The sequence below is a fragment of the Rhinopithecus roxellana genome, chromosome 2 (assembly GCF_007565055.1).
Source record: "Rhinopithecus roxellana isolate Shanxi Qingling chromosome 2, ASM756505v1, whole genome shotgun sequence".
Lineage (NCBI taxonomy): Eukaryota > Metazoa > Chordata > Mammalia > Primates > Cercopithecidae > Rhinopithecus > Rhinopithecus roxellana.
This window is the reverse complement of record NC_044550.1, coordinates 57,425,182-57,450,071: the sequence shown is the minus strand read 5'-3', so window position 1 is coordinate 57,450,071 and position 24,890 is coordinate 57,425,182. Positions and strand designations below refer to the sequence as shown.

General features: G+C 43.3%; 1 protein-coding gene across 1 annotated transcript in view; it reads left to right on the top strand.

The window, feature by feature from the left end:
• GATB (glutamyl-tRNA amidotransferase subunit B) overlaps window positions 1–24,890 on the top strand; it is an 83,578-nt gene that overhangs the window by 22,079 nt on the left and 36,609 nt on the right. Inside the window, 3 exon segments of the mRNA XM_010372512.1 lie at window positions 13,713–13,826; window positions 16,158–16,356; window positions 17,103–17,225. Coding sequence (XP_010370814.1) covers window positions 13,713–13,826; window positions 16,158–16,356; window positions 17,103–17,225 — 436 coding nt within the window.

Genomic DNA, 24,890 nt, shown 5'->3' with positions numbered 1-24,890 from the left:
TGACTGGTCCTTTTGCCATGCAAAAGTTCTTTAGTTTAATTAGGTCCTAGCTATTTATCTTTGCTTTTATTGCTTTTGCTTTTGGGTTTTTGGTCATGCAATCCTTGCCTAAGCTAATGTCTAGAAGGGTTTTTCAAATGTTATCATCTGGAATTGTTATACTTTCAGGTCTTAGGTTTAAGTCCTTAATCCATCTTGAGTTGATTTTTGTATAAGGTGAGAGATGAGAATCCAGTGTGATTCTGCTACATGTGGCCAGACAATTATCCCAGCACCATTTGTTGAAAAGGGTGTCCTTTCCCCACTTTATGTTTTTGTTTGCTTTGTTGAAGATCAGTTGACTGTAAGTATTAGGGTTTATTTCTGGGTTCTCTATTCTGTTCCATTAGTCTATGCCAATTTTTATATTAGTACCCTGCTGTTTTGGTGACTGTTGCCTTATAGTATAGTTTGAAATCAGGTAGTGTGGTGCCTCCAGATTTATTCCTTTTGCTTAGTCTTGCTTTAGTTATGTGGGCTCTTTTTTGGTTCCATATGAATTTTTCTAACTCTGTGAAGAATGATGGTGGTATTTTGATGGGGATGTGTTGAATTTGTAGATTGCTTTTGGCACTGTGCTCATTTTCACAATATTGATTCTACCCATCCATGAGCATGGGATGTGTTTCTATTTGTTTGTGTCATTTGTGATTTCTTTCAGCAGTGTTTTGTAGTTTTCCTTGTAGAGGTCCTTCAACTCCTTTGTTAGGTGTATTCCTAAGTATTTTATTTTTTTAGCAGCTGTCTTAAAAGGGGTTGAGTTCTTGATTTGATTCTCCACTTGGTCACTGTTGGTATATAGAAGAGCTACTGATGGTGTACATTGTGATTTGTATCTGGAAACTTTGCTGAATTCTTTTTTTTTTTTTTTTTTTTTTTTGAGACGGAGTCTTGCTCTGCCGCCCAGGCTGGAGTGCAGTGGCCGGCTCTCAGCTCACTGCAAGCTCCGCCTCCCGGGTTCACGCCATTCTCCTGTCTCAGCCTCCCGAGTAGCTGGGACTACAGGCGCCCGCCTCGTCGCCCGGCTAGTTTTTTGTATTTTTTAGTAGAGACGGGGTTTCACCGTATTAGCCAGGATGGTCTCGATCTCCTGACCTCGTGATCCGCCCGTCTCGGCCTCCCTAAGTGCTGGGATTACAGGCTTGAGCCACCGCGCCCGGCCTGCTGAATTCTTTTGTCAGTTCTAGGAGCTTTCTGGAGGAGTCTTTAGGGTTTTCAAGGTAAACGATCACATCGTCAGCATACAGGGACAGTTTGATGCCCTTTATTTCTTTCTTTTGTCTGATTGCTCGGGCTAAGACGTCCAGTACTATATTGAAGAAGAGTGGTGAGAGTGGGCATCCTTGTCTTGTTCCAGTTCTCGGAATGTTTTCAGCTTTTCCCCATTCAGTATTATGTTGGCTGTGGGTTTGTCATAGATGGCTTTTATTACATTAAGTTATGTCCCTTGTATGCCAGTTTTGCTGAGGGTTTAATTATAAAGCATTGCTGGATTTTGTCAAATGCTCTTTCTGCATCTATTGAGATGATCATGTCATTTTTGTTTTTGATTCTGTTTATGTGGTGTATCACATTTATTGACTTGTGTATGTTAAACCATCCCTGCATCGCTGGTATGAAACCCGCTTGATGATGGTGAGTTATCTTTTTGATATGTTGTTGGATTCAGATAGCTAGTATTTTGTAAGGTTTTTAGCATCTGTCGTTCATTGAGGGTATCTTCTTTTTTGGTTGTGTCCTTTCCTGGTTTTGGTATTAGGGTGATGCTGGCTTCATAGAATGAATTAGGGAGGGTTCCTTCTTTATCTTGTGGAATAGTGTCAAAAGGATTGATACCAATTCTTTGAATGTCTGGTAGAATTCTTCAGTGAATCATCTGGTCCTGGACAGATGTTTTTTGGTTGGCAATTTTTAAATTACCGTTTCAATCTCGCTGCTTGTTATTGGTGTGTTCCGGGTATCTAATTCTTCCTGATTTAAGTTAGGAGAGTTGTATTTTTCCAGGAATCTATTCATCTCTTCTAGGTTTTCTAGTTTATGTGCCTAAAGGTGTTCTTAGTAGCCTTGAATGATCTTTGTATGTCAGTGGTGTCAGTTGTAATATCTCCTGTTTCGTTTCTCAGTGAGGTTATTTGGATTTTTCTCTTCTTTTCTTGGTTAATCTTGCTAATGGTCTATCAATGTTATTTATCTTTTCAAAGAACCAGCTTTTTGTTTCATTTGTCTTTTGTATTTTTTTATTTGTTTCAATTACATTTAGTTCTGCTCTGATCTTGGTTATTTTTCTTCTGCTGGGTTCAGGTTTGGTTTGTTCTTACTTCTCTAGTTTCTTGAGGTGTGACCTTAGATTGTCTGTTTGTGCTTTTTCGGACTTTTTGATATAGGTGTTTAGGGCTGTGACCTTTCCTCCTAGCACCATCTTAGCTGTATCCCAGAGGTTTTGATAGGTTGTATCATTATTGTCATTCAGTTCTAAAAGTGTGTCCAAAGTTTCCTGACTTCTTTATTGTTTTTTCTTTAAGCTATCTATTTCCTTGAATATTTCTCCATTCACTTCTTGTATCATATTTTGGATTCCCTTGCATTGGGCTTCGCCTTTCTCTGGTCCCTCCCTGATTAGCTTAATAGCTGACCTCCTGAATTCTTTTTCAGGTAAATCAGGGATTTCTTCTTGATTTGGATTCACTGCTGGTAAACTAGTGTGATTTTTGGGGTGTTGAAAAGCCTTGTTTTGTCATATTACCAGCGTTGGTTTTCTGGTTCCTTCTCATTGGGTAGGCTCTGTCAGAGGCAAGGTCCAGGGCTGAAGGCTCTTGTTCAGATTTTCTTGTCCCACGGGGTGTTCCCTTGATGTAATACTCTCTCCCTTTTCCTGTCGACGTGGCTTCCTTTGAGCTGAACTGCAGTGACTGTTGTCTCTCTTCTGGGTCTAGCCACCCAGTGAGTCTTCCTGGCTCCAGGCTGGCACTGGAGGTTGTCTACACAGAGTCCTGTGATGTGAACCATCCATGGGTTTCTCAGCCGTGGATACCAGCGCCTGTTCTGGTGAAAGTGGCAGAGGGTGCAGTGTACACCGTGGGGGTCCTTAGCTTTGGTGGTTCAATGCTCTATTTTTGTGCTGGTTGGCCTCCTGTCAGGAGGTGGCGCTTTCCAGAGAGCCTCAGCTGTAGTAGTGTGGAGACACACCAGTGGTGGGTGGGGCCGTAGAACTCCCAAGGTTATATATGTCCCTTGTCTTCCACTACCAGGGTGGGTAGGGAAGGACCATCAGGTGGGGGCAGGGCTAGGCGTGTCTGAGCTCAGACTCTCCTTGGGTGGGTCTTGCTGCCGCTGCTGTAGGGGATGGGGATGAGATTCCCAGGTTACTGGAGTTGTGTACCTAGGAGGATTTATGGCTGCCTCTGCTGAGTCATGCAGGTTGTCATGGAAGTAGGGGAAAGCCGTCGGTCTCAGGCTTCACCCAGCTCCCACACAAACCAAAGGGTCTCACTCCCAACACACCCCGAGTCTGTTTCCAGGCAGAGGGCCAGTCGGGCTTGAAAACTTGCCCTAGGCTTTCTACCTCCCAGAGTATTTAGGGTGTCTCCGGGATCCTGTAGGAGCAGTCTGTGAAGATCTGTGGCTCTTCTCAGGATTGCTGGCCTGCTCTTGCAGTCGATCTGGAGGTAAAATTCACAGTGCAAGCCTCCGCATGCTGCTCTGCCTGGAGCTGCAATCTAGTCCTGCCTCCCATCTGCCATGATCCAACCAGCATCAGTTTCAATAGCTCCTGCCTCCTTTAGGGTCTCTCCTTCTTTTCTTCATAGTTAATAGATTCCTTGAGTTTTGCATGGGAGGCTTGTATCATCTCACCTAGATAGAATTACCTAACCCTTCCACTCTCTTCAACATTTTTTATTTTGAAAAAATTAAAAATTACAGAAAGGTTGAAAGAATAGCACAAAGAAATCCATCCTGCACCTAAATTTTTTTTTTCTTCCTTTGGACGAGCCATTTAAGAATAAGTTGCAGACATCATGGCACTTCCTCTCTAAATATCTTAGTATCTATCTCCTAAGAATAAAAATGTTCGCTTCTGTGATTGCAGTATGATTATCACAGTCAGGAAAGCTAACGTTGATGGAATACTGTTACTTAAAACATAGTTCATAGTCAGGTTTGCACAGTTGTCTCAGTATTGTCCTTTATTTTTCCCCCAATAAAAGATCCAGTCAAAGAGCACCCGTTGCATTTAGTTGTCATGTCTCTTTAGTCCTTTTTCTTTTTGTTTCTTTTCCTTTCCTCTTTCTCTCTCTTCCTTCTTTCCTTTCTTCATGACATTGACAGTTTTGAAATGTCCAGGCCAGTTATTTTATCTTACTTTCTACTCCTAAAGCAAACATAATTAAGGAAATAAGGAGTTTGCCTTATGAAAATTTAGAGTTTTTTTCTTTCTTTCTCTTATGAACCTCCATGATTTTCTGACTTACTAAGAAGCCTCTAAGAAGATGCTATATTCATTCCTATTGGATGCATGAAATTAAAGGTAGCTTTTTGTTCCTAAAAGTCTCTGTCCTGATAGACTCTTCCAAAGACTCACTTCTCAGAACATTTGTGAGGCTGGCGAATATATAGCAGGTGCACTTTTGACAGAATGGCAGGTGTCTCTAGGAATTTGTTTCTGATATTCATAGGCCTCGTTCATACCTGATTCTGTATTCATATCAATAGTGAATACTTAGCTGCATTTCTTACTTAGAGTTTGGTTGGTTCAAGTCAGTTATTTTGTTTCTTAGCGATAGTCAAATCTTTCAACTTAATACTAATCATATATATAAAGAAGAAAGTAAATCTCATTCTGATCATTAGAGCTTTTCAGTCATGAAATTAATGTTTCTTGTTACTATCACTGATTCCTCTTGAGGTTTCAGTGATGTGAAATAGTTTGTCGTTGCATCAGATCTCTCCAGGTGTCAAGTCTGATGAGTAAATTTTAGGACACGTCAGAAAAGACTTGGCAGTTTCAGTATGGGGCAAATCTAAAATGAATGAGTAAGATAAATATTCAGAGTTGAAGTTGGAGAAATCTTTCTTCATTAAAGATCCTGGCCATATCCTAAAGTTGTATTCAAAAAGAGCAATATTTTTGATCGTTTGTTTAGTTTTGTGTTTTTACTTGATTCCCATGTCCTTTATACAGCTCTTCTTCATCAATTCTCATTGAATTTCAAAAGTAGCTACTAGCTTAGAAGACAGGAACTTACAGATGTGTGGCAGGCAAGAGTGAGATGTGAGTAAAAATTGGCTCAGTTAACTGGTTTGTAACTTCAGCCTGTTAGAAGCTCGTTTCTTTTAGTGCACATGGGAGCTTTTTTTGGTCATGCGAAAGCATACAAGGTTATCCAGGAAATTTTTGCTTCGTTATAAAACGGAGAAAATGAAGTCATATAAGCTCCCTGAGACATTAAGAAATATAGTCTGTTCCACTGGAGATAACACAAGTAATTATCACAAAAGGTGTTGGTTATCATTTAAGGGGGAAATATTATGTTGACATAATATATAATTTCAGCATCTGTTGTGCCTTATTTTGGATTATAAATCCAGACTAATGGATCTGTGGAGCTGTTTAGCTCTTTTCTCATCAAATTCCCATGCCTCCTGGAAAAGTTTACATGTGAAAGATTCAATTGAGGTAGGCATTTTGCATTTAATAACACTTTCATTCTGAAACTAGTATTACTAAGTGTCTGCTGTGCGAAAAGTTATTTTATTTAATTCATAGGTCAGTCCTGCCAAGTAACTGTTCTTCCCTAAACAGATAAGGAAAGTGAGGCCTAGAGAGGTAAGGTAATTTGTACGAGATAACATGGTTAGTGTGAGGACTGAGGTACTGGTTTTGCCCTAGTTCATCAATTAGTGTAAGTCTTCTCAGAGATCAGGTTAATCACCAGTGAGTAATGCCAGATTAGTAACTGTTGAGAATGTTGTGGGAATAAGGAATAGAGACCAGTTAACCCACACACCCCGTCTTGTCTTTTACTGGCCGCCAACCACTGTAACCTCCCTATCTAACATGGCTAAATGGCCAAGTATGAGACTTCACAAATGTACGCTGCAGTAGTTGGGCCATTGGCCTCCAATCCCAAAGTGAAATCCAAGCAAACCAAACTGTATCATGGCAGAGCTCTTTTCATCCAGGTTAGGTGTGGACCTAGGACTGATGTAGGTCAAAGACTTTTCTGTCCTTTTTTTAAAATCTCAGAGGTAAATCTCAGATCTTAGTATTCCAATGGTCCATGGAAAAGCAATAGAGGGCCAGGCATGGTGGCTCAAGCCTGAAATCTCAGCACTTTGGGAGGCTGAGGCAGGTACATCGCTTGAGCCCAGGAGTTCAAGAGCAGCCTGGGTAACATAGCAAGACCTCATCTCTTCAAAATATAAATTAAAAAATTAACCAGGCGTGGTGGCTCACACCTGTGGTCCCAGCTATTCAGAAGGCAAAAGTGAGAGTATCCCCTGAGCCTGGAAGATCTAGGCCGCCTTGAGCTATGATCGGGCCACTGTACACCAACCTGGATGACAGAGTAAGACCTTGTCTCAAAAAGAAGAAAAGAAAGCAGAAATAGCCCCAGTGCCAAAAAGCCATGCTGGCATCAAGTGCCTGTCTCATAGTGACTGTGGCCTCCTGAGCTTGCTAGGTAGGCAAAGGCAGGAAGAGGATGAAGTCCCAGATGAGAAAAATGGGACTTTTGACACTCTGGACCAATGAAAATTTCCTCCCCTTGCTCCTGACTGCCCCTGGGGAATGGAATTAGTATAAGAGAGCTCAGAATAGAGAGAAAACTGGGAGCTGAGGACAGCTGAGCCTGCCAGACTACACTTCTCTTCTTTGGACTCAGAGTTGCTTCCTGTGCAATGGCTATTTGATTTTCTTTCCCCTTCAGGAAAGAGAGATTTAAACAAAAGAGGAAATGTAGCCTTCACATTCTCCTTGTCCCTAGGCAATGCCTGTGTTTAAGGATAAAGAACATATATATTTATGTGGTTCTGTTAATATAAATACTTAATATCTGCATAAAAGGAGTACCTTTGGATGGTAAATTTCCACTTTAAAAAATTAACTGACCAGCCTCAGCAAGCTTAATTATTATAGCACAAGAGGTTTTGTATTTGTTTTGGGTGATGATAAAAGGGCTCAGTGGTAAGAAGCGGTGTAGAGGTGCGGAAACTGGGGAGCAATATTCTCAACTGTAATGAAAATTTATCCGTGTGGTAACTTTTGCTTTGAATACGAATCAGAGGGAGTTCGTGCTTTGAGACAAATTTATGGTTAGCAGTAAGATAAAGGCCTGTTTTACTGCCTTCTTTTAACTTAATAAATCTTAATTGCTTTCTCTCCATAAATTAAAGCATTTACCATGCTATATCCTAATTATCATATTTGTCATGTGTAGCATCAGTTTCCCAGAGTAATTGCCATGTGGGCTTTTTGGAAAACATCACCTTCTACTCTTTGTTTTAATGCCTGATAGGAATTGCCAGCTGGATTTTCAGTAAAGACTCTAGTCTTGCCATATCGCCTCAATTTTTTAAGGATGTACTGATACTTATTGGACTAACTTTGGGTGTTACAGCATCATGGGCTCACCAATTGACGGCAAAGTAGGAAGGGGAGAGAAATGGTGTGAATTGTGGACTATTTTGAAAGACATTCAATTTTATTCCTTTGAAGTACATAATAAGATATTTCTCAGTATAGATCCTAGAGACTGGCTTTTGTGAATAGATTTATTTGTAATTAGTGGAATTTCACATAAAAGCACTAAAATTCTAGAGAATATTTTATGGACTTAAGTAAGTTATATAATCTTCTTTATTCTGTTAATTTGCTTAGCAAACCCTTTCCTGGTATGTAATGTAGATTTATAGTTCAGTTCAATCCAGATGAGTTATCACAAATGTTTCTTATAAATTAGTTAGATTTCATAATTCTTTGCTCCACGCATGTGAAAAGGGTATCCACAAAATTTTCAGTTTTAAGTTGACTGGACAGACTAGAGAGTGGCATTGTTTTATTGAATAGCTGTTTATTTATCAAAAGAAAAAAGGACAGAAATGAACATAGAACTATATGTATTTGCTGTGGTAGTTATGGCCTGTGTGTTCTCAGCTCTGTGCTACACCACTTCTCTGCTCCACTCTGAATGGCAGGGAGGCTGCTGCTGCAGGCTACAGATCCTAGAGCCCCAGCTTGGCTGGCTTCTGGCTGGGTTAGGCCAGCAGGAGGCTCTGATAAGGCTAGACGTAGGAGGAAAGGAGCAAGAGGGTATTTCGCCTTTCCTCTCTGCCTCCAGCAACATCTCTGATAGAGAGTGGGTCTTACCCATGGCTCCAGCTTCTAGTGTGTTTCCAGCATCCTCTGATGGCTCCATACCCTGGGATGGGAGTGGGCTCCTGCTGTTGAGAATCTCTTAATTTGCCCAAATGTGCCCTCTTTGACGTTTCAGCTGCTCTCTCTTGTGTAATAAGGTCTCTGTGTTAAAAGAGTGGTTTCCTTTTCCTGATTCATATATTTTGTAGAACACTTTGCTTTTATGTCATAGCTTATAGTCTTTTGGATGTTGATAAAGGAAATGTTAACTTATTCATTATCTCATTTGATCAGCTTGGTATTATATTTAGGTGATGGGGCAAAGAAGAATAAGACAAAATGACCTGATTGCCCTCAGGGAACTCAGTCTGTTTGGGGAGACAGTGTGTTCTCCAAGTGCCAGGGGAGCTCAATGGAAGAAAGACCTCGACTGTAGTAGTGGTGGGAAAGATGTCACAAAAGAGGTGACATCTGAAAGTCTTGCCAGATGCTAAGATCTTGCCGAAGCAGATGCGGAAGAAGGGCATTCCCAGCAGAAGCAGCAGTTTGTATGAAAGCGTGTCTCATGTTTGGCTGCGGGAACATGGTGGAAGCGCAGTTTGTATGAAAGCGTGTCTCATGTTTGGCTGCGGGAACATGGTGGAAGCAGCAGTTTGTATGAAAGCGTGTCTCATGTTTGGCTGCAGGAACATGGTGGTCAGGGGGACTGGAGGAAGAGGAAGCTAGAGAGGTGGTTGGGGTAGACCACCAGGGGCACAGGCCTCTGCCAGGCCATTGGACTTTATCCTGTTAGAACTGGGAAGCAGTGAAAAGGATTTTAAGCAGAGGAATTACATGAATGGATTTATCCTTCAAAAAAGTCACCCTAGGAGAGGTGTGGAAGAGAGACTAGAGGGCTGAAAATGCAGGCAGAGAAACCTCCTGGCCAGGTGGTGAGTGGCAGAAGTCCTGGTGGGAGTGGATGGTGTTTAAACAAAGACCTGAATTAAAACTGAAGGCATGGTATGTTAAGAAAGTAGAATGTGTAGAACCTGGTGATTTGTTTGAAAGTGTTAGGAGTTGTTAAATCATGGTCTCAGAGATCAGGGAATGTTTGTCTGGTTTAGCTAAATAAATGTTAAAACTAGAAGCCTGTTTCTCAAATTGGGGTTGCAGTGTCCTCTTAGAGGTCTCATGCAAACTGAGTTGTTTACGTTGCTTATGAGCTGGATGTATCTTAGGTTTCAAACAAGTTATGGTTGCAGCACTACTCAGGTCTTACAATAAGCCAAACAAGCAATTCTTTATTAAAAAGCATTTGCTACTCCCGCCACCCACCAACCCAAGATCTTTTTCCTGGCCATGATGTGCCTTATCTCTCTCTACTAGTCATACAATTTGTTGGCCACCCACTGTGTATTTATCTCATCTCCTACCTCTAACCATCACAGCTTTCTCATCTTCTGATTAAATAGAAGAATTAGCCTCTTATTTGATAAATCATTGTATGGGTACCTGTGTCTAAGGGTTTCTGAAGTCTAGCAATAGAACATCCTCTGCTCGTTGAGAAAACATGTAGGCTCACCTGTCACCAAGCCCTCCACATGTCAGAGACTGCACTGAAAGAACATTCAATTCTTTCATTAAGAGAATACAATGCTTGCCCTCTGGGAGTTCAACATCTGGAAGCAAATCTAAAGAGGGAGAAACTGGCAAGGAGAAACACATTAGAAATGGCATCTGCCTTAAATGATGTTCAGTGGGATTTGGGTTGAGGTGCTGCTCTGGAGTTATGGCCTGGTGTTAGTAGTCTTGATAGCTAAAACTAACATGCTTCTTTCTTGTAAGATTTCAGATTGAATATAGTGTTTGAGAGCCTGGGTTCTGGGGTCTGACTTCCTGGCTCTGCCACTTCCATGTGTCACCCTGGCCAAACTATGTCATCTCTATGCTTCCCGTCACTGTAAGATGAGGATCATAATAGTATCTACCCTAGGAATGAGAGGATTCAATGGCATGTGTGTGTGATGTGTGGCACACCTCCTGACACAATAAATACTCGCTGCTGACCCTTCCTGAAGCCAAAAAGAAGCGAAGGCTCAGCTGAGAAAGGTGTGCTATGTGAGTACTAAAGATTGCTTGCCTTCTTTCCAAACAAGAGCTGCTATGGCTAACCCTGAGACCCTTTGTAGTCATTTAATTACAAAGAAATTCTGGAACATACTTTCTTCAAGCCAAGTTAGTCTTTTTAGTTTTTAAGTTACATCTTGATCATATCACACACAATCAGTTGTCACCTCAGGGCACTTCCAGAAACAAGTTTGCAGGCCAGCATGTGGCAAACGACACCTTAGAGGAGACTGGGGCATCACTGCCTCTCTGAAACCTTCCATTGATACTCATCCCCTCCCTCCTCCTTTGAGTTCAACACACATTAAGCACCACAATTTTTCAGGTTCTGTATTAGGCTCCAGGGATATAAGGGTGGACAGACAATTCCCATCCTCATGAAATTTGCAATTGTGTGGAAATATATGTGAACAAATTCAATCCACTGTGATAGAGGCCCCAATGGGAGTGTGTAGAAGGTCAGAAGAGGTACACAGAAAAGACAACAAGGAAGGCTTCACAGAGGTGGTGACATCACACTAGGATTTTGAAGGGAATAAGAATGGGGAGAATCAGAAGATCCACATGGTTTGCACAGGAGAACTACACCAGAGGTGCTGTGGGGAGACGTGCTAGTAGATGAAATTGAAGATGTAGGCAGGAGCTTGATCATGTAAGAGCTTGGCCTTTGTTGTGGGAACATAGGGGCCATTGAGGGACTTCAGGTAACAGAATGCCACAGATTCACAATTTTAGCAGGATCACCCTAGTATGAAAGACAAACTTGAAAAGGGTTTACAGACGCTGGCAGGTTCATGTCACCACTGCAGATTCATTGAGGGCAGAGACAGAGTCCTGTTTATCTCTGTATCCCTAAAGTTTAGTGCTTTATAGGCATTTAAGAATTTTTTTTTGGAGCGAAGACAGCCCAAGTTGAATTTTCCCATTCTGTATCCTATCCTCAGAACATGCTGACCTGGACCTCCATCTGTCACAAGCAGCTTGACTAAGATCCTAGGAAATTCCTTTTTTTCTTGGCATTCTTTTAACTGGCACTCTCTGTTTACTAGGCCCTCGGTGCAGCTGTAGTGTGTGATGATTGATGCTTATAATTCTGACCTTAAAGTACTTCATGGCTTCTAAATCATCAAAAAAAGATTAAAGCATATTCTCAGTATCACTGTAGTATTTGTGTGTTTTACTGCCTTCTTCTCTGGAAAGTGGTGGTTTATGAAGTGCCTGTGTACTTGTGTGCACACGGACACAGTGAGAGTCTGTGATGGTCCTCAGCTCTTCATCCACGGGGAGGCTATGGTGCATGCTCAAAAATAAACAAACAAAATAATCTGAGTTCTCTTCATGCCTAGAGGGAGGAAGCGCTTGGTCCGAGGGGCAAAGTGGCTTGAAATGAGAGCGAAAGCAGTGGTTAGGAAAGCAGAGGGAATGATGAGGCAAAACTGGTACAGACAAGGAGTCAGGCAGTTTATGAGCCAGCCGTGGCTGGCTGCATTCTGGCCCCAGGAAGAGCAAAGCCCAGGGTTGGGACTCCAGTTTCACGTTCTGTGTGCCTGGACCCGAATCATCAGGCTTGGATTTGGCAGGATTTTCCACCCAGCTATAGTTGTATCTCAGTAACAACCGCTCAGTAAAATGCCAAACATTAGGCAAGTGAAAACATCAATAATTAGAGCCTCCTGTTCCCCACGCATCTTTTCTTGAAAACCTTTATTGCTGCAGAGCTGACATTATTAGGCATAGAATGAAGAACTCCAAATAGAAACTGTGAAATGGCTCCATCTTATAACCTGAGTCCTAAAAAATAAGGATGTGATGTTGTCACTAGGAGGGAGATTTGTTTGGGTTTTCTTTTTTTTTTGAGATGGAGTCTCGCTTTGTCGCCCAGACTGGAGTGCAGTGGCAAGATCTCAGCTCACTGCAATCTCCACCTTCTGGGTTCAAGTGATTCTCCTGCCTCAGCCTCCCAAGTAACTGGGACTACAGGCGCTTTACCACTTGCCAGTTCTGTGAATTTGGGCAAATGTTTTAGACTCTTTGTGTCTTAGTTTTGTTTTTTTAATCTGAAATATTAGAATAATACAGATTCCTTATTTTACAGGGGTGCTGTGAGGCTGAAATAAAATGGTGGATGTGGAAATGCTCAACTAGAAAGCCCTATCTATATCAATAATAGCATATTAATACTAAAGAACATCATAAATATCCTAATAAAAATAGAAATATATTTCATCTGCAAACATGACGTCCTCTAAAATTTTCCCAAAGTAGAGTGGGGAAATGAACTATTTATTGAATCTCTACCTTAGGGGAGGTGTTCCAGCTATCACTTTATCCGTTCTGCAAAGTAGATCTTACATCCCAATTTTAAACACAAGGAAGCTGAGGCTCCTAGTCACAGCAGAAGTGGGATTCGAACCTGACTCGAGAACTTAATGCTCTTTCTCCTTGGCTACATGATCTCTCGTTGTCTGTCTAGTTCCAGACCCCCAGTGTTCTTAAAGGCTGCTCACATTCTTTGGTGCTGGGAAGTGTGCCAGCCATTTCTTGGTCATTCACTCCTGTAAGTGGGGCAGGGTGGGACCCAGAGGGAACTGGGGTGCCGGGTGCCCCCAGAGAGACCAGCAGCACGGAGTCCTCCGGTGTGTGGGACAGGCCCTCCGTTGGTGTTCCACTTTTAGGGAGTTGGCCTGGCATGGACAGAAAGCCAGGCAACAGCTATGCCACATTTCCTAGCCCTTGAGAAGATGGCTACAGCCCTGTCGTTTTCAGAAGTTCATTCTTTTTCTGTCAGAGTGAAGCCACCCTTCATCAGGACTCCTCTCAGGAATCAGTGCCTCTCGTGTGTTCTGACCGGCCCCTTATTCTGTTTGTAGAGGGAGTGAGATTAGATTTATTCTATGTACTAACCGCTCCGCTAAGCTTTTCTGGGACTCTTCCTGTAGCTTTGATGCCGGGCACTGGGGGAAAGGGTTCCCGATGTGGCAGTTCATTAAGTGCCGAGTGGGGCCCACCGCTGCGTGCATTTTCTTCTTTATATCATTTCCCTGATTCCCAGGCAAACAGTCGGCTTGTGAACTGGAGCTGCCCACCCAGAGAACCAGAGATAATGCCTGTTGAAGGGCCAAGTTGCATATTCAGCGAGGATGTCAGTGTGTGGGAGAAGCATTTGTTCAGCCTGCGATTCTGAGAGGAGCTGTGTTTTGTGTTCCCATAGGTTCTCAACAGGAGGTGTGTAGAAGCGGCGGTGATGACAGGCCTGGCTCTGAACTGCCACATAAACAAGAAGTCCTTGTTTGACAGGAAGCACTACTTCTATGCAGACCTCCCTGTAAGTACACTTTGTGATCCACCCCACTGCAAGTTCTCAGAGCAGGGCCAGCCCTGCTGTGGGGGGTCGGAGCAAGGGAAGGGGGCTGTGCCTCTCATGTTTTCAGCCAGCACTGTGTCCATCCCAGTGGGAAGTTCTGCCCAGCCCTGATGCAGGCAGGTGCCCCTGATGTTTACTAGATTGGATGCAATTGTCCTGATTGCTGACTTCTTGCTTACCTCATGCTTCTGGTGGCTCGCTCATAATTGCACAGGGAGTAGAAGCCAGTGTTCACAGGCTCAGCCTGGCCGTGGCATTTGGTGCTAATTGCCTGTTAGTACAAAAGCGAAGCCTCTGGCTGATGCAACAGTAAATGCATACTGTAGCTCTGTCGGCAGAGCGAGGGCGTCTCGCTTTTAAGTTGAAGTTCCCAATAATAGGGCTGTCTCCTTTGGAGACATTTCTGTCATCTCACAAGGAGCAAGTAAGTGGACAATAGTAAGCGGAAACATGAACCAGAAACCTGGACCAAGAACAGTAATTGGCTGAGCAGTAAACTCCATATTGACCTGCTTTTTTCTGAAAAAAAGTTTTTTTTTTTTTAAGCCACACCATGTGAGTGAGAGCCAATTTTTCATACCATCGAACTGGAACAAAACTGAAATGTTGAATGAGTTTCCCAAAATAATGTTTCATTTGGTCTGATTCAGAAAAACAACAGTGACGATGTTACTTTACCTCATTCTCCTTGAACTGAAGATTGCGGGGAGCTGTTTTTTAGTGGGTGAGGGCATGAGTAGAATTAAATAAAAAATACAAGTAAGACTGCGTTCTCCAGGGGCTGCTAAAACCTCTGGCCTCCAGCCTCTCAGCAAGTCTACTGTTTGGTAGGGCAGAAAGAATTAAACCGCCTTTCTTTATCTTTTAAGAGTGACAGACAGTTTGGCTGAGGTGGGAGATTTAGTAATAATATGACTAAAATGAGATGTTTTGGTCATCTGTGGCTTTCTGGTCTTTCTGGCCCAGATAGTTCAAATAATCTAGAGTTTCATAGGACATACTCATATAATAAAGCATTTGTTGTTTATCTGAAATTCAGATTTAACTGGGTATCTTATATTTTATCCAACAACCCTACCCAGAGCTTAGTTTTATAAATTGAGACTTCTCGTTTCAGCATAGAAAACGGGTTAGCCTTTTGCAGGATTCTCCAGGTATGGTCCCCAGGGCACTAACATCAGTATCTCCCGGGAACCAGTAAGAAATAGAAATCTTCAGGCCCCACCCTCGACCTACTGAATTGGAAACCTTTGCGGTCGGGCCAAGCAGTCTGTCTTTTGACAAGCACAGTAGTATTTCTGATGCAGTTAAAGTTCTTAAACTGCTGACTGGCCAAGTGGTGAAAGACATGGATTTTGAAGCCTGACCACCTGAATTCAGACATGGACACTGATGCTCACTAGCTCTGTATGTGACTGTGGGCAAGGTCCTGATCCCTCCGTGCCTTGTTCCTCCTTCCTAGGGTTGTTGTGGGATTAACTGAGTGGAACACAGTGAGAGCAGCGCCTGGGACCTAGAAAATGCCACAGATGCCTTTGCTTTTATTCTCTGTTCTTCTCCAATTCTCCTCATTGACCTGCTATCTCTTTAGTGCGTGTTGGTGCCTCTGTGCATTTGAAAGTAATTCTTCCTTTCCACTTAGAAGCAGGTGAAGGATCCTTGCAGGATCCATCAGTGCTTTAGTACCATGTGCCTTCCGTTAACGGAGGGGGAGTGGCACAGCGTTTTCTGGCTGAAGGAGCTAGGGAAGTTGGGTCAGGGAGGGCAGCTGCCATGATTGATTCCTTTAAAAAGCAGAAACAAAACAAGCTTAAACACACACTAGCAACTGCTGTTGGCCGTGTGGAGATTAGATGGCAAAATGCTTAGCCAGCATTCCGAATAAGGAGGGTTTGCCAGGAGCCTGGTAATGAGATGCAGAGTTTAGGCTAATGAGCTGGATGGAAACAATAAATTCTTTTCTTAGGAGTCCCTGACAATGATATTATTGTTATTCCCCAAGTACAGCACTTTAGTGAGGGCGATGGGCTGAATTCGTGTCATTTATTGTGTTGTTATTGGGAGTGGAGGATTTGGGGAGGGTGAAGGGGTAATGGCAGGGGCAGAAGAGACCAGGTTCAATGATGGCTGCAATGCAGCGACTAATTTTTTTCTCCTTTTCCTTTTTTTTCTTGTTACTGTTTTTGCTTTAAGTAGGCCTGTCTTTGTATGACATTGTAAAAGGGATAGTAAACTGAATCCCAGCTTTTATGTGTGGACCAGTGACTGTGTGTACCCTATGTTTGTGTGCAGGCAGGCTACCAAATTACCCAGCAGAGGCTCCCAATTGCTGTGAATGGGAGCTTGACATACGGCGTCTGTGCAGGGAAGAAGCAGAGTCAGGTGATCCCCAAGACGGTGAGGATCAAGCAGATCCAGTTGGAGCAAGACAGTGGCAAAAGCCTCCACGACGACCTGAGGTCGCAGACGCTCATTGATTTGAACAGGGCAGGTAGACTTGGAGTGTTTTCATTACTTCTTCCTACTTCAGTTCTTGGATTGCAGGCCCCTCTTTTCATCGTTAGAGTTTTCTTAAACAAATTGAGAAAGCAGTCACAGGAGCCTAACAGATGGAGACCAAAATATCAGCATTGGAATTGGCGCAGCTGACTAGCGAACATGGCTTGAACTGCAATTATTAGGCTTGCTAGTAACTCACCCTAAAGTTAGACAAACTTATCCACCTAGTCACAGACCCAGCAACTGGATATTTTAAGCAGTCATTAAAAGAAGTGAAACAGTTAAAAATTAAAAAGTGGGGCCTAGAGGCCTACACCTGTAATGCTAGCGACTCAGGAGGCTGAGGTGGGAGGATCCCTTGACACAGAGTTTGAGATCAGGCTGGGCAACATAGCAAGACCTACTCACCAAAAAATTAACAGCCAGGTGTGATGTCATACACCTGTAGTCCCAGCTATTCAGGAAGCTGAGGTGGGAGGATCACTTGAGCCCAGAAGTTCAGGGCTGCAGTGAGCTATGATCACGCCACTGCACTCCAGCCTGGGTGACAGAGCAAGGCTCTGTCTCAAAAAAAAAAAAAAAAAAAAAAAAAGCTGGAAGGGAAGAGAAATGATTGAGAAGCTAGAACCACTCTGAGAGTCCATCAGTAAGGCAGGATCTTCCTGAAACTTAAGCCTGATTTTTCTATTGGTGAAATTGGAGAACTGCAGTGAGGCTGACTCTGGCCCTCTTTGGTAGGCGTGGGCCTTCTGGAGGTGGTCCTGGAGCCCGACTTGTCCTGTGGAGAAGAGGCGGCAGCAGCTGTCAGGGAGCTGCAGCTGATCCTTCAAGCCCTGGGGACCAGCCAGGCGAACATGGCAGGTAGAAGCCACGGAAGCAGCCTTCTTCTTTCCCTCTCCCTTCCTGCCTCCTAGAACCTCTCTGACTTTAGTTCTATTTTCTGTCAGTTATATTGAGATTGTTTGCAGCCACTTTTTCCCTTTTGCAACCCTGTTTTTTAGAATTTTCCTTGGATTCTTTGATGAGCCCGCAACCAAATATAAATACATGACCAACAACATTGCAGACACACCAAACCCTTAATGAAATAATGGTTTTGAGCAGTTCAGTCTTTCTCAGGAAGAAGACACTGTGTTTATTAAGAACAGTTCTTAGTGAGTTCCGTATAGATAGCACTTTGTCATTAGTTGCCTCTTTTCCTTTGAGTCTGTTTCTTTTCTTTCGTAGATTTTTCATCCATATACAGTGGAAGCCAAATTATGTTGACTGTAAGCCAAGATAACTTTACCCTGAGATAAAATCTTAATTAAATTCAGTGGAAATACAGTAGGAAACTAAAACAAATAAAAGAAACACTTGCACCCTTGGGACCAGACTACACATTTGAAGCATTTGCAAATTGCATATAAAGATCATAGGTTTTGGTCACACTCGATTTCCTCATGACTCTAGATGTTCTTTGCCCTGGCTTGGTACTGCTTTGCTCTCCCATAAGTCCCTAAAGGGTAGCCTCTGCCATCGTTTTCTCCTATACTCTGTTCCAGAAGTTTTGAAAACTTCTGCCACCCTCAGAGCATGCCCTGATGGAGAGGAGATAAAATATAGGTTCTGAATCTACAATTGCATTTTTCCATAGCACGGTACAGGGGTCACAGCAGGTGCCCAGGGAATGCCGTTGATGATAATGTTCATCTCCGTGCTGTCTGATAATACTATTTACCAAGCTTAGCATGTCACATAATGTATTTGCACATTACAGGGGAACTTCTGGATTTGTAATGCCACATTTGTCATATAGAATGTGTAACAAGCAACAAATTATAGCATCAGAGCCCTGGTACATGTTGAATCTGAGGAGAGAACTTGCTTATTTGCTATTTTCTGTAAGCTTAAGACTGGAAAACACAGCCACATGAGTTTGAGTGGCATAAAGGTTAGCTGCCTACAAGTTTCTTTACAGAGACAACGGTCTCTTTTAGAGTAAGAGAATTCTCAATTTTAGATTTATTGCTCATGCCACTTTTTTTTTTTTAGTCCACAGAACACAAATGAAATATGGGCACGTTGGATGGTTATCCATTTATGCTCCAAGTGTTGATTGCTTTAAGAAAGTTTTTATTATCCCATTCTTCTTCAAACTAACTGTGATTCCTACTAACCCTATGGGATCATAAATAGGCCACCTGTTAGCTGAGAAATAGTCCCATCTGGGTCCTTGCCAAGAGATAAACCATAGTGGCAAGAACTCATCAGTCAGTGACAGCTGAGAGTGTTCATTAAATCTCATTTGTTGTGACACTTTTTGTTTCTTTTAAATACAAATCCAACGGCTCTTAGCACAGCAGCTGAGAGGCTTTGATTGTTCTAAAGTTCTGTGGGAGCTGAGGTCTGCCTGGAGTCTGCAGGGAGCCAACTCCTTGGTGCTGTGAGCATTTTATCAGCCACCTCTCCTTTGCTCATCCTTCCGTCCCTCCCCCAACTCCTTTAGGACCAGTGTGTTGGCCTTGGAGCCTGCAGCTCAGGAGCTGAGGGCCACCCTGAAGAAGTGACACTGAAGACTGGTGGACACCCAGGGTGCTGTGGAATGAAGCCTAATTGCTTCTGGGCTGTGGTTCAGTGAGTTCCTGATAGTTTTGCTGATGAGCATAGAACAAGTCAGCCCAGGTTCCAAGTCATTTCCTTCTCAGTGGACAGCCTTTTGCCCCTGTTGAGGAGATGCCCAAAGTATTAATAGTTTGTTAAGTTGAATGTGTACAGAAGTAGACATGCTAAGTGTTTCAGCGATAATAATATCTACCAGTTGGGACATTTAGTATGTGCTCCTCAGTTCACTAGGCATTTTTAAATTAATTTATCATCTCATTTAAATTTTAATGACATTGCTGAGAAGTAGGTGCTAGTGTTTGCCTGTTGCAGGTGAGGAAACTGAGGCTTATTTGCCTAAGGCTCATAAGAAGTAACGGAGCTGGGACTTGAGCCCAGGTGTGTCTGGGTCCAAGAGCCCTTTCTCTAAGCACAGCATCATACCACTTCCCTAGTGGCAGCCATGGCAGTGTCGTGACAACATCACAGATGCTGACTTAAGAGAGGCAGGATAGCAAGGCAGGGTGCCAAGGGCTGTCAGGTCCCAGATCTGGCTTGGAATCCTGTCCTACAACTTCTAGCTATAGGTGCCCAGGCTTTGATTTCTCTGAGCCTCACTTTCCACACTTAAAAAACATGCCCCCAAATAATTTTGTATAGAAAAGGAAAAGAAGAAACCAAAGAGGAAAAGAAGTCATCAAGGCCATCTGATAGAGTTGCGGCAGCTGGCTGAGAGGAATTACTTTGTGGGAGAAAACATAGAATTCCAGTTTGGATAGGTTAAGTTTGAAAGGCCTCGGGAATAGCTCAGTGGCTTTGTCACCAAAACCAACAGTTCTCCAACCGTTTTAGCTCCAGGGACTGGTTTTGTGGAAGACAATTTTTCCGTGGACTTGGGGGGCCGAAGGTAGGGTGGTTTCAGGATGATTCAAGTGCATTGCATTGATTGTGCACTTTATTTCTATTATTACATTGTAATATATAATGAAATAATCATACAACTCACCATAATGTAGAATCACTGGGAGCGCTGAGCTGGTTTACCGGCAACTAGATGGTCCCTTATCTGGGGGTGATAGGAGACAGTGACAGATGATTAGACGTTAGATTCTCATAAGGAACAAAAGCCTAGATCCCTCTCCTGCACAATTCACAATGGGGGTCGTGCTCCTATGAGAATGTAATGCCGTGGCTGATCTGACAGGAGGCGGAGCTCAGATGGTAATGCGAGGGATACGGAGCAGCTGTCAATACAGATGAAGCTTGGCTCTCTTGCTCATCACTCACCTCCTGACCTCCTGCTGTGCCTCCTGGTTCCTAACAGGCCACAGACCAGGACCTGTGCATGGCCCCTGAGTTGGGGACTTCTGACTAAAGGTGTATTACAATGAATGTACTAATGTCAAGAAATGTACTAATGAATGTACTAATGTCTAGAAAACTTAGGACAGGGCCTCGAAAATAGCCTGTGCTGGGTACATGTTCAGTGCTCTTATTAACAGTAACAAGTAGTAATACTTTTATGGAATTACCACTCATCTAGATGAATGAGCTTTGTAAAATATGTTCAATAAAATTTGGTCACTTTTTTTTTTGGTCAAACCTTGTTATTTTCAGCGATCAGAACGAGATAGCTTAACAGACCTTCCCCACCACATCTTTGGGCCCCTGCTGTTTGCAGAAACAGTTTTCTATCTTGATGTTATATTTCTGTTGTGTGAATGTGTTTTAGAGAAAAATATGAAACTGCACTTTATTACTGTGCTCAGTGGTACAGTTTTTTTAGTTTTGCTGTTATAAATCTCGACTTCTAGAAGGTAGAAATTGAGCCTGATGCCATTCTCATGATGTGTGAATGAAGGCCCTCCCTCAGTGGTGCAGAACGCATTGAAGGAAACCTAACTAGTAAAGCTTTTGTGCACTTGAGGCAATTTAACTTAATTTGTTTAAAAGGTATTTTGTCTTCACTAGATAGCACGTCTTTTGTTAATGTTTGATACTGCATTTGAATCCAGGCTAGCGAACTCTCTTTCAACACTGCAGGATACTAAATGATTCTTCTCAGGTATTTATGGAGTGTAGTCTTCTCTGGGAGAGACTGAAACTCATGCTTTTATTCCTCTTCCAAATTAGAATTCTAAATTGTGAACGATGCTTTTCATTTTTAAAAGCAGGCAAGGTCCAATTCATGGTTCCCTGAGTTCAAAAAAAGTTGTCTCCCAAGTATTGCAGTTCGGTTCGATGGAGCTCAGCACACTTTGGAAGTTTTCCTTTGAGCTTAATGGGCCTTTCAGAGGATTCCAACTGCAGATTAGTCCTATTCAGACAGAACTGTGGAACTTACTGGGAACCTACTGTGAGACAGAAACCAGTCTGCTTACTCACTGCTCAGGAAGATGCCAGCGTTCTGGCATGCATCGCTCAAGATTTCATTTATTCAACAGTCACCAAGTGCCAGACCCAACTCTAGGTTTCGCAGAAGGCATTGTTCCTGCCACATGGATCTTGTGTTCAGGAGGGTGACAAATACATTAACAAATAAAACAAAATAATTACAGCAACAAATGCTTCAAGGAAATAAATGGGGTGCCATACTACAGAGTCACATTGGAAGGTGATAGTGTTGTTTTTAAAGGCCCCTCAGAGGAGGTAACATTTATTTAAAACCTGAAGAATGATTCAAGGCTCAGGCAGCATAGAGCCAGGAGACGAGCATTCCAGAAAGCAGCTGAGGCCAGGGCCCTGGTGAGAGGCTGGGGATGGGCCCCGAGGTAAGCAAGGTAGCACAAGGCCACTGTGCCAGAAGCAGAAGGAGCAGTTGCATCAGGTGACACTGTAAAGGCGGGCAAGGGGTAGATCAGAGATAATGGCAGGAAGTTTAGCTCTCAACCCAGGTGCAGTGGTAATCACTGAAAGGCTTTTAAGCAAGGGAAAAACATAGTCTGATGAATGTTTTAGAAAACCACTCTGGCTGCTCTGTGGGAAGTGGATTTCAGATGGGTAAGAGTAGAAGCCAGGAGACCAGTTAAGAAGCTTTTGCAATAGTTCAGATGGAAGACGATGCTGTTTTGAACAGCACTGATGACAGTGAAGATGAAGATGGAGAGACAGGAGAGACGTACAAGATGGTTTTTAGAAATAGGCTGTGTGGAAGGTAAGAGACAGGGAGGAAGCACAAATGACTTTAGGGAAGTTGGAGGAACTAGGTGGTGGTGCTGTTTACTGAAATTGGAAGATGAGATCGAGAATCTCTTTGTGCAGGGCCAAATCAGGATTTCCTTTTGGAAACTGAGCTGCCTATGAGACCTCCAAGTGGAGGTGTCAAATAGATACCGGAGCTGTAAGTGGGGAGCTCAGAGAGGTCTGGGCTGGAGAGACAAATGTAGGCATCCTCAGCACGAGGTGGTATTTGAAACTGTATCTGCCCACCCAGAGAGTCTAGATAAGGAAGGGGGTCCTGGGTTTGGATGGGAAGGAAGGCATCAGCAAATGAAATGGAAACAAAGCATCCGGAGGAGGAAAACTGGGAGCAAAAGGCGGCAGAAGCTGAGCTAGGAAGGTACTTCACGAAGGAAGGATCGGTTGGTGTGTCACATGCTGCTGAGGTGTCCAGTAGGTGAAGACAAGCGTGTCCTGTGTCCACTGGATGTGGCAGCCAGGAGACTATTGGTGACTCTGACAAGGGCATTTTTAGAGAGATGGGGAGAGAAGCCAGGCTGACATGGGTTTAGGAATAAATGGGAAGTGAAATAGTGGAGACAGTATCTGCAACAAACAAAACTTGTTTAAGAGGCTTTGCTGAAAAGGAAACCAGAGAAACATAGCTAAGTGACTGATAGAGTGAGAACTGGGTCCAAGGGAATAGGTTTTGGGGTTCTTGTTTGTTCATTTAATGAGAAATACTATTGCATATGTATATGTCAGATGGAATGCTGAGAAAGAGTAATGACTGGTATGGGAGAGAAGGGATAACTGAGAGTGACACCCTTGAGAAGGCAAGTGGGGGTTAAAATCTGACCCAGGCCTCAGGGGCCTTCCACTCTGGTCTTAAAGATGGAGGCCAGTGCACAGTAGACTATGGTCACATACTGAATTATGTAGTATAGATTATGAGTATTCTGATAGTTTAGGGGACCCACCAGTGCAGGCCAGCTTGCTGAGGAGGGCTTCTAGGAGGAGGCGGTAACACTCAAGTGAAGCCTTGAGGGATGAGGAGAGGGACAGTAGCTCTGATAAAGAGAGCGTGCTGGTGGAGCGGACAGGGATGTGTATGCAGAGGGCTGCCCTGATTGGTGGAGACCTTTCTCCCGGAATGAGCAGCGGGAACATACGGGTTGTGTCGACTGAAATCAGATGAGAGCTGAGGAACACCAAGCAGAGGAGCCCAGATGATCCGGTAGGAGCTGTCTGTGCTGTTGAGTAAACAGCAGGAATGATGAACCCAGATTGTAGCAGTATGAAAGTCACAGCCACATTGCCAGTCCCTGGACAAGGAGGGAACTGTGTTAAGAGTCAGGATGTGATCTTATAACCTAAGCCTGAAGCTCGGAGACCTCAGGCGAGGGACCTTGGGCAAGGGTGGTAGCGACGGAAATGGAAAGGCCGTGACAGACATGAGGGATATTTGGCAGCTTCCAAACTGGTAGGGGCTAGTTGCCAGTTTGGATATAAGGAGCAAATAAAACAGAGAAGTAGATGACCTCAGGGTTCCTAGACCAAGAGTCTCAGGATGTCAGGAATAGTTGGGACTGCCTGAGATGCAGATACACACAACTTGTCAAAAAAGGGATTAAAAATAACGGGCTACAGAATTCTTGTAAAAATGTTGAGAAGTCAGTGCTGGAGAGAGAGTAATGTCTGACCTAAGAGGCGTCTTTTCCCTGTCAGCATGGGTGGCAATTGGGCGAACCCTTCCCTTTCTCTGAGAATGAGTGGTGAGGTGTCAGCCACCAGCTGCCGGTGACCTCCAGCTTGGTATAGTCTGCACCGCCCAGCACTGGGAGAATGACAGAGAACCAGTTCCTTTTCATGACATGGAATTCATTTTGACTACTTTATTATTTTAATATGCTTTTGCTTTGGAATCTTGGCAAATGAATTTATTCAGCCCATCAAGACACTCAGGTTTGGCAGATTACTTTTTAATTTAAAAACTTAACTAGGAAAATAAAATCCAGCATTTTGTCTTCTCACTCTGTTCTCTTTTCAATGTTGTAAATGAAACGGGGAATAGAGAATCTGAGCTTTACTTTCTAGGGTGCCAAATGTGATTCTTTCTTACCTACATCTATTTGTCTTGGAATTTTTTTTTTTCTCTCTCTCTCTTCCTCAAGAGCCTTTTAGTCCTCTCCACACATTGCCTGTTTCTTTAGGCCTTGTTGCTCCTACTCTGAGAGGCCTCCAGGGTCAAAGAAGGTCCTCCCAGCATGGGGTCAGCACCTCTCTGAGTCCCACCACAGACTCCCGACTTCGTAACAGCGCTGCCTTTCTGCTGTGGCAAATCGTCAGGAAGGATTTGGAGTCATGTTTGTGGAAGGAGGAGATTATTACAGTACCTGGAGGAAGGAGGAGGGGGAAAAGCCCAGGTTTCAGTTCTTGCCTTTGAGCTGCAAATTCTCAAGGACTCTCCTCTAAATCTCCTGGAATCACTGTTAGAAATCCACATTCCATTGGAGAGCAGTGTAGGGTTATCAGCTATATGAGGCCTTTCCTCCAACTCAGCTCTGACAGTTTGAAAAAAACTTCAGTATAAACCTGCAGAGTCAATCTCCGTTTTAATAGTTTTGTTTTTCTTATTTAGCACAAAAAAATTAGATCTCTCCACCTGGCGTGTCTAAAACTTCTCTTTGGTATGTGCATACACACACATCTGTATGTGCTCACATGTACAGGTGCACACCGTAGGTGCCTCAGGACTGTAACCCCTCTCGAGGGAACAGAAGC